This window comes from Blennius ocellaris (genome assembly GCF_963422515.1).
Source record: "Blennius ocellaris genome assembly, chromosome: 2".
NCBI lineage: Eukaryota > Metazoa > Chordata > Actinopteri > Blenniiformes > Blenniidae > Blennius > Blennius ocellaris.
Window position 1 is genome coordinate 27068948 of NC_137651.1, and position 10424 is coordinate 27079371.

General features: G+C 42.8%; 1 protein-coding gene across 1 annotated transcript in view; it reads right to left on the minus strand.

Moving 5' to 3' along the window:
- Positions 1 to 662, minus strand: part of LOC308135363 (CD166 antigen homolog) — a 47017-nt gene extending 46355 nt beyond the window's left edge. Inside the window, 1 exon segment of the mRNA XM_080503292.1 lies at positions 598 to 662. Coding sequence (XP_080359418.1) covers positions 598 to 661 — 64 coding nt within the window. The 5' untranslated portion in view covers position 662.
- Positions 663 to 10424: the final 9762 nt, after the last annotated feature.

Below are 10424 nucleotides of genomic sequence, written 5' to 3' on the forward strand. Positions count from 1 at the left end.
AATAAGTCATACAGGATGTGAACGCAGCATCATTCAGATCCAACAGCCTGCCTTAACCGGAGGAAGCGCACGCACAGACCCGCGCGCGCACGCACTCAGACGCGTGCGCGCACACAAACGATGAGCCACAGTGACATCATGCATGTGGAGAGCCCACAGCAGCACAATAAGCACATACATAGTTCGTACACCGTCTAAAGATCACTTCTAAAATTCGAATGAGTGCAGATTCCTAAACCTTTTAACGAAATGAGCGGAGTTATGAGGAACTACTTTATGTGATTACTTTTCTTAATTTGTTTTCAAATTATGCATCGATAGTATCATTTATGGCTTTATGTTGAATAACAGTAGGTATGACTTTTAAAAGAAGGGGGGGGGGGGCTAAACAACAAGGCAAATATTTTGCGCGTATCAAAGGCAGCCGCACGAAATGAGCGTTTTTGTTTGCTTGTTTGTTTGTAAAATAAAACTTGTGAGTCGCAAGCAGCGAGATAGGTGGTCGAAGCGAGGGCGTTGTGGGAGGGTGAGAGCGGGGACTCGCACCGTCCTACCTGGCGGCGGGCGGCCGGTGAGAAGCGGCAGACAATGGCTTACCTTGGCACAGGAGCGCGGCGGCGAGCGTCAGGACGCACACGCAGCTGGCGGACAACAAGTGCATCCTTCTCACGAGATCCTCACACGAAGAAGAAGAGGAGGAAGAGGGAAGAAAAAAGAGAAGAAATACTTGGTAAATTTCTTTCTTTCTTTTTTTGTAGAGGTGGATTAAAATCAGTCTGTCCTCGCTGGAAACGCAGTTCACTTCACTTTTGGCTCTTCTCCCAACGTGGCATGTGCTCGCCAACTCGCGCTCGCATCAGTTCTGGTGAAACAGGTAATTGCTAGGGGCTCGCGGACGAGCGCGAGGGCGGGGGATCCTGTCTGCAGCTCCTCCTCCTCCCCCCCCCCCCCCCCCCCCCCACCCCCGCCTCCTCCTCCACATACAACTCATCCCCCTCCCTTCCTCTATTTCCCCTCCAGCGTCACCCCCCCCTCCTCCCTCCCCCTTCATCCTCCTCCTCTTCCTCTTCCTCCTCCTCCTCCCACTCATCCCTCTCCACCTCTTTCCTTGAGACCCCCTTCATGATCCCCTCCTTCTCCTTCCTCTCACCCCCTTTTACTCTCATCTGCAACTCCCCATTTTCTCCTCCTCCCCCTCCTCCTCCACTCTCTCAGTCGAACATGCACTCTCATCCTCTCACACACAGATGCACACACACAAAAGGAAATCTTCAGTCAAGCAACACCTCAGACTTGTCGAGTTCGAACACAAAAGCCTAACCTGATTTTTTTTCTTCCTCCTCTTAAATTCACCCTACATTAAACCCATTTTAATTAGAGGCCATGTGCGGAGCCAGTAGATATCAATTAAAATGACCAGTGAACTACTGAAAAAAATTCACATTTGATGGTTTTTATTTTATTAGGTGTATTATGAGTGCAAGAAATGTCCAAAGTTACATTTACTGAAAGCCTGTCACTTTTCAGTGACTCCACAATCATTGTATGCTACTGTGTTTAAGGTCACAGTGACGCTTTAAGTCTGAAATCACAGTAAAATCCTGTAACAGTGGACAGATGAAAAATACATGGCAAATCTTTTTTTTTTTTTTTTAATAAATTTTGTTACACTGCAATATTATCTGTTGGTCAGGTTTCAGCCAACCTTGCATGAAATGAGTCCGACTGCTTTTTATTTATTTATTTATTTATGTATTTATTTATTTTTATGCAAACTTCAGAAAAGACACATGGGCACAGCTTCAGCCTCCAACCAGAGAGACATCACAATTTATTCTCAGCTGAAATGCAGCCTTTCAATCCAGATCATCCATCTACCAATCCAGTCATGTGTGGACATGACCAGCTTCCTCCCGTCCTCATTTCCCAGCCTGGAAAAGCTGCGCTTTTACTCTGCTGATGGTATTTTTTCTTTTCTTTTCCTTTTTTTCTTTTGGGTTGTCAGGTATGCAGAGAAAGCATTCCTGCAGTTTCTAACAATGGAGACGATTCAGGTGACATGACAGCGGCTGGAAAACTAGAAATTAGCTTGAAGCGACACGCATATTGATGTCAACCACTGCTTTTTTTTGGTGTTTGTTTAAATTAGTGTTAGTGTCTAGTTCCTCTTAAAAGTACCGGCATTATTGGGTGGCTTCTGTTTATCAACTCTGGCTCCTTCCAACAGTTAAAACAACAAACAAACAAACATACATTTTGATATTTTCAGACATTTTATTTTTTTATTTTTTTATTTTTTTACAAAACTTCTACACAAGTACTGGAAGACTGATAAACTTGTATGTTTGTTCTTTGTACTTTCTGACGTCTTTGGTCTGAATATGTTACATTTGTTTGATATTTCTTTTTGCTTCTAAAGCGAGTATACATTACCAAGGTTAATTAAAAAAGAGATACAATCGCATAAGTTCACTGTTATAAACACTGTACGACACCAATCTAATACACTTTTGGCCGCGACATGAAGTTTGCCGTGCGCAGATTATACGGCGAAAACTCGTGCTGACGCCGCCGCCGCCGCCGTGCATCGACGTGGTTGAGCAAGAATAACATGTCATGAATATAAACATGAACTCGTGGTTGTGGCATATGTGTTCGGAGAGAAATCACAAAAAAGGAGACGAACATGGAGGCAGTCGCTGCTCGGAAAGAGAGGCTGACTTGGGGTGCCAATTTTGCAAAGGGAGTTTGAAGTAAATACCGTAAAGTTCCTAATATGTGCAGTGCGTGAGTGCAAGCCTCGTGGCGCAAGTGGAAAAACCTGAAAAGGCTCATTATGGAAAATCAGCTGTGTCAGCATTAGTCTATTTGAATTGTCCATTACATCGTTGTATAATTTATTTTATAATGTATTTTAGTATATATGAATTTTAGGCATTCAGGTGATAAGTTTTGATGGTTGTTGTTGATGTTAATAATACATTTCACTGTTATATTTATAATATGTGTTGTATTGTTTGTGCTCCTTCCCGTTGTGCTGATTGAATAATGTATTGCACCGGATTTTTCGTATTATATATGAATTTTTAAAAAACCAGATGATAAAATTTAATGGTTATTACTAATGTTACTCATTTTTACTGTAGTTTATAGTTGTATTGTGCATTATAATGTTGCGTTCCTTGCTCGGGGACTGCCGATTGAAACTAACCACGATCAAATCTGGTGCAAAGCATCTTTTCTTTAAAATGAATGTTTTCTGTACATGGTTCCTGAAAAATAAATAAATAAACGTAACTGAACTAAACATGTGAATGCAGGTTAAAAACATTCTGTAAAATACAATAATTACATGTGCTGTTTGTGAAAACATGGAGAATGCAACAGTGATAGGAAATGTTTTTTTTTTTTTTCTGGGACATTTCACTGTATTTTGTACCAAAAGGTTTCATTTAAAACTGGCCTTATGTCATTTTCAATACTAATTGTTTGTTTTTGTGAAAATATAAACTCATTTCATCACGTATACTCTGAATCGTTATAAAGAAAAGCTTTAAATTCGAACGTTTTTATGGCACTATTCCCCCCCCCCCCCCCCCCCCCCCCCCACCCCGACTCACTCAAAGTAAAATTAGGCTGAATGTGACCCCTGAACTAAAATGTGTTCGACACCCCTGAACTAGTTTATCCGGTGATACACTGGTGAAATGCTCCGATTGTTTCTTTCACCTGTATCCAGCTGGGAAATGCTCAATGATGGAGCAATATAGTTATTTGGAAAAGTAACTTGTACTTCTGATTGCTCTCTCTCTCTCTCTCTCTCTCTCTCTCTCTCTCTCTCTCTCTCATTCACTCATTAGTTACTTGGAAGTCAGAGGCATTAATTGGATCTCCCCAAGTAAAAATAGTCCTCATCAAATGATTTTCAGCTACATCCGTTCGCCTAATCAAGTGAGGTGGATGCGCCTTTTAACAGCGACACATAACTTGGCATTACACCTGTTCTCCAAAGATTTATGGACTAATGACAACAAAAAGTAGCAGCCAACAAAAGCAGGGGAGATATACTACCAGCATGCAGTCGGCAGCAGACCGCTCCTAATAAGGTGAGCTAATGTTTATTTAGGGCTGCAGATACATCACAGTTACTGTGGATGCAGGGTAATGGCGACGCTACTGACACTTGGACATCCTTCACGGTGCGGTCGGGAGGAAACTGGGTGACTCCCGGAGTAATGAGCCATATCACTCGTCTAATAAACAAGAAGAAACTTGTGGCTAATGCTAAAGCTGCTAAGAGTCCGCACATGGAGCAGGACAGAGGGACAGCGGCTCATTTCAATCGTGTCCACGAATCAATGTTGGTGTTGCAGTAACGTGTAGAAGAGGTTCATCCTGACCCTTTTTGTTTGAAATAATGTAATTTCAAATGCTTATGCATTAAAACGAGTTCCTTAAGTTTGGTTGTCCAGTCTACTAGGTTCACTTTTAAATTGCTATCAAGGTTAAAAATCAAGTTCGTTTAAAACTTTTACATCCGGGCAATAAGTTGTCTTTATTATCTTGAAGGAAGATCATTTAAAAGCCGTTTTCAGCTTTAATGTTACATCCCTCCAGCTATTTTGATGTGCACTTTCATTTTAACCACCTATCTTCTGGATGACGATCCATTCATCCAGCTGTCACCATGCCGACTTGTTGTCCACTGACCGTTATAACAGTGGCCAGAAGTTGGTGTCTGAGCTGCAAATGAGACAAAAGAAATAAAAACTTGAAAAAAAAAGAACATTTGCAAACCTCTCGTGTCCATTTCCAATAGGTTGGGATGAAATCAGCCGGTCATCAGAGGTTTTATGTTGACCCCTTCAGTGGAGGCGGTGGCCAAAGGGTGAACTCAGTGGCCAAGAGGAAACACCTCGCTGGTTTGAATCCCATTGACGATAGGTTATGACTACAGGTCCTTGAGCAAGGCCTTTCGTGCTTAAACCGCTGGAAGAAAGACTTGTGCCAAATCAAACCCGATCGGCCGTATTGACCCGAGAAGGAGACGCCACAAACTCCCTCCCGCTGCCACATCGGCATTCCCAGGTTATTAGGAGAGGAAAGTCATTTAACAGCATGACAACCTAATTTGTTTAATATGCAAAATGTTCCTGCTGCAGGGGCACAAGGCGTCATGTGGCTCCTCGCTCTCTCACACAGCGTGAGCGATGGCGCCGCCAATCCACGCTGGATTTCACGGGCAGGAGGCTCAAGTAGGCCAGCGTTTTTTGCTCGATGGAGTTTTTTGTCGGGGGCTTCACTCCAGACCTGTCTGGCCTGGAGGCCACGGGACGACGCGAGCCCCTCCACCACCGCGAGCTCTCGAACCGGGAAAGTAACTCAGTTACTTTACTGATTACTTGTTTTTTAAAGTAACTCAGTTACTTTACAACCACAACCCGTCCCTCACTGCCTCCTGCACCGTGTTTATACATGTTTTAACCTTTGACCTTCGTCCTTTGTTGTGTTTCTATCTGACTCATGGTTTTATTATCAGATTTTTACTATCAATTCAATTCAATTCAATCAAACTTTATTTATATAGCACCAAATACAGCACAGTCATTTCTTGGTGCTTTTAATAGAAAAAAGAGAAAAACCCAGCAGATCCACATGAGCAGCAGATTTATTTGCGACTGTGGAAAGAAAAACTCCGTCAAACAGGAAGAAACCTTTGCGGAAACCAGACTCAGAGGTGGTGTTGCCCTATTCACTTTACACTTTTCACTAGTGTCACTTTAAATTTTACACATGTATATACATTTTATATTGTTGTTTTTACCATTTTCTCCTGTACAGCACTTTGTGATTTTTATCTGTGAAAAGCGCTTTATAAATAAATTTTACTTACTGACTTACTTACTTCATCTTTTTTATCTATTTATTTATTTGCACTGCCTGCTCTATGTGACTTTTTGATTGACTGACTGGCTTCCTGCCAATAAATCTTTTTACTAAGGAAAATTACAAATATGGTGTAACATCTCTGCAGTTCTGTGTTCTTGATGTCCGGCTAAGGTTTAGTGATGATGTTTGTTGGTTCCAGTTGGTCTGTGATTGGCTCCGAGTGGAGAAGGGGGTTAATAATAAATAAATATAGAGAAGTAACTTTAATCTGATTACTGGTTGGAAACAGTAACGCGTTAGATCACTCGTTACTAAAAAAGTGGTCATATGAGAGTTAACGAGTTACTCGTTAACTCGTTCCCAGCCTCACTGATAGTAATGCAGTCAAATGGGAACTGAGCTGTAAAGCAAAGCTCTCGGTTTACCGGTCGGTCTGCGCCCCCCCTTGCACACGTATCCTCGCGGAGGCAAGCCCCTGAAATGGGTTTTCTCCACAGGCCGCCACTCTTCGCGATAAACGAGGAGTTCAGAGACTCCAAGTCGTGCCGCAACTCCTCCACATTGCGCCGGTCGATGTGGTTCACTATGTAATGACAGGATGATATCAGAAGTCAAACGACTTGCAATTAAACAAGTCATTGCAAGTTGTTCTTTTTGAATATCTTTGTGTTTTGAATTAAAAAGTGTCGAGGGGAGCTGTGGCCGATCTGATCCAACATGGCGTGGAGGGCGGGTCACTGTCCAAACAGGTTGCCAGTCGTCCATCGCAGATTCAACACAGAAAGACAATCAGTCACTCCTACAGACGACTCAGAGTCACCAATTAATCTAACAAGCATGTCTTGGGAGTGTGGGAGGAAGCTGGAGGACTTGGAGAAAACCCACGCAGCCTCATTCACAAGAGGAAAGAAACATCAAAACACATCACATCTCAGTCGGTGTAACCAGATTTCCATTTATGATTTTAAAAGATTGATTCATTATCAAAATACCTTCGGATAAGTTTCCTGATGAACGTGTCTGATGTCTGTGACTGACTATTTCCAGCCGACAACCATCTTATTAAACACATCAAGTGTTTTTCTTCTGTCTGACTAGAAACTAAGTTGTCATCCAGATAAGCCTGGGGTTTTTATTATTTATTAATCCATTTCTGTTTGCCAGACAAGCGTGACATTTAATGAGTGAATCAAAGGCAGCTTGATAGAACAGCAGTCACGGCAACACAGTCGCAAATATCCCCATGAGAAATGCACCAAGAGTGGACGGCTCCTAAGTCAGAAAGTACCCCAACCTCGAAATTGTCCTTTACCACAGCACTTGAGTACCCATTACCAGCTCTCTGCCACTCTTGCAGATGCATGCACTCACCCAGATGCACAGAAATGCATCCAGCGATTTTCTAAATCAACCCCGAGCCTCGGACTTGTGTCGCGCACGAAAAACAGCATCACTTTGCTTTTCGCCTCGCGGGCTGAGAACATAAGGCTCACACAGTAAAAGGAGCTATAGGACGCGCATCCAGGATTAATTATAATGAAGAAATTTGCACATAAATAATTAAGCTCGTAATTAATTATTCAAATCCTTGCTCGTATCTCCTTACTTTTCAATTATTTTACAAAGCACATTCAAGAGCAAGAGCACCATAATTAATATCCATATAAAGGCTATCTAATAATTAGAATTAATGTTGGTGCTCAGAGGGCTTTTACTTCACTGTGTTAGTTTATGGCTGTCTGTATTGTCCCTGTATGTATATTTACTTGATCGGCATGCTGTTGGGCCTGCTGCACGGTGACACTCAGATGCTATCTAAAGGTGAGTGCGGTTTTCCTGCAGAAGCACCACGCTCTAAAAGTAGTGTAACGACAGCAGTTTCAGTTTCAGTTTCAGCCGGTGCCTTTTCAGAGGTGGAGTACGCGAAATGCTATTAAAACCACGCTTGCTGCAAATAAAATGATTTACCACTGTGCTGTAACCGCGTGATCATGCTTGTCTGATCACAGAAGATGTGTGCCTGTGTGTCGGGCCACCGCGTGGTTTGGGCAGCAGCAGAAATCTACGAGGGTGAAGAAGTAAGCATTTCTCACCCCGGGTGTGAAATTCGTGTGGGTCTGTGATGGCTTGTGCAAATGGAGTGAGGGCACAGGCTGTGAAAATCTAATGCAATTTGATTAGAAGTTAACCGCAAAGCAATATTTTTTCCTGCCTCAGTGCGCTGAGAGAACAAAATAAAAATGAACTATTTTCTTCTTTTTTTTTCTCTTTCTTTTTTTGTGGGTGAGAGTGAATGAGACTGACTGACGACCGAGCTCGGAGCGCCGTGTTCAATTACCAAACAATAACATCTTACTCATAATTGGGATTCTAGGTGAACCAGCTCAAGGACTAAGTACCGAAAGATTATTTTCTTCTTAAAAAAAAAAAAAAAAGAAGAAGTGCTGAAACAGTCTGCTCAAACTTCTTGTTTTTATTCTTTTCTCTGGAATGAATGCGGCTGAAAGTGAGGTAGATTTTGTATTCACAGGAGAGCGTTTTCAGTCAGGCCCCATGACTGGAGAAAGAGATTACACACAGAATAATGAATTACAATATATCATGTCAGAGCGGTGGAACTGTACCACAGCTCCTTCTGTCTTTCATTTGATGAAAGAATGAGCGTTCCTATTTTGACATCTTGTGAGACATCTTGTGACACAGCTCCAGCTATGAGCATGGAAACAAACAACCTTGTGTTGCTATGGACTCAGGCAATGAAAGTACATATTTCTGACATTCAGTGATGCCGCAGACAAGAAATTCCTCCTTTATTTTTTTTTCTCCCTCCCCTCTCCTCTGCTTGCCCCACTTGCTCGTGTTATAGATCTACTCTAATTATCGCATTTACTTCTCAAGTATGAACATAATTAAATTCAGCACCAATAGACTGATTATAACAAGACGGGGCTGCACCGCCCAAACAGGACACGACTCATCAGCAGCCAAGCAGAAGCCACCTTTGTTTCGCATTCCTTCATTTTCTCCCGGCCGAAGCTGCAAATACAGCACAGGGCGACTTGGCCGCCGTCCAGGTTTGGTGGAAATCAAATTCCTCCTTGCAGCCCGTGGAGGTGTTGGTCCCCTCAGATCCACTCGTGGGAGGCAGACAAGTGATTAGTCGCCTCCAGATTGGGCTTCAGTAAACTGTGTCAAGAAGTGAACACAGTGACCCTGACATTTTCAGTATGGCCAAGGGAGGGGGAGATCCACTTAATGGCTCGTCCTGTGCCAGCCAGCATCCACACTCCGGATCGATAATTGCTTCATTAGTTAATCTGATTGAGTGTGTGAGCAGCCGATTGTCGATGCAGAGTTACCTCTCTTTCTGTGAGGAGTCTGTGTTTTATTGATTGCATTGTTCTCTGTAGAGCCTAACTTTTTCCCCCCCAACTAATCCTCACATTTACACCAAGAAAAGGAGAATGGATCTCTTTGTTTGAGCCCTTCACGCCGTTCGCGTCTCACTTTTATTAAAACGGATCAATGGGGACCGCTTGCGTCTTGATAGAGACAGTGAAGTGGCAACCAGAACAAATGTCTCGCGTCGTCATGTCGGCGCCGTCGTTGTGGGTTGTGAAGAATGACGGCGTGTTTGAGAATAGCAGCTGTTAAATATGTTGTATGTCTTCACTCCTCCCACTCTGGGTGACATGTGCTTACAGAAGGAAATCACATAGCGTGTTTAAACCTCAATAAATCAGCACAACAAGCTGTAAACACAACACGGATGTATTAGCATCCCTTAATGCAATATGGTGAACTTGTCAACAAGATTTACTCACCACAGTTGCTGTGCAGTGTAACGACTGTCAGATTATTCCTTAATAGCATTTTTTTTGTTGTTGTTGTTGTTGCTATGTTTAGGTCGCAAGCAGCTCTCATGAGGAATGCCTTGGTCTCGGGCTGCTGAGCACAGAACTAAATGTTAAGTCTTGCTCTCAGGAACGGTAAATGGGCTCGAGCGGCTTGATGGACTATTTGGGAAAACTCGCCTCGCACCGGGATACTGTTGTGTTGGGAATCAACTTCATGGGCAGTTTGGCTATCGATAATAATAAATAATTACTAAAGACAGTCATTAATTATTGTAAAATAATATTTGAAAGCAATTTGACAGCGTGATGTTATTGGTTAAATATGATGCAAAATTCACTTTCAATGTTTTCAGACATTAAAAATTGTCCCCATTCCTGGAATGACGCCCCAGAAGTGAAGAAAGTGTGTCCTCTCTCTCCCTGGCTTGTTTCAGTTTTTAAAAAGTGTGTTGCTCCAACCAGCCAATCAGAAATCAAACCCTATATAGTGTCATCAGGGGTTCAGCCAATCACAATCAAGGTAGGCTCCTCCCTCTTTGACTGCTCCTACAATCAGGCAGCTCTGCTCTGGCACATGGCACCACGAGAGGAAGCACTTCCTCCTCTTCCCAGGATGGGCATGTGTGGGCGGAGCCAGTCCAGCTCACACAGACACAGCAGATTCTGAATGCAGCTCCT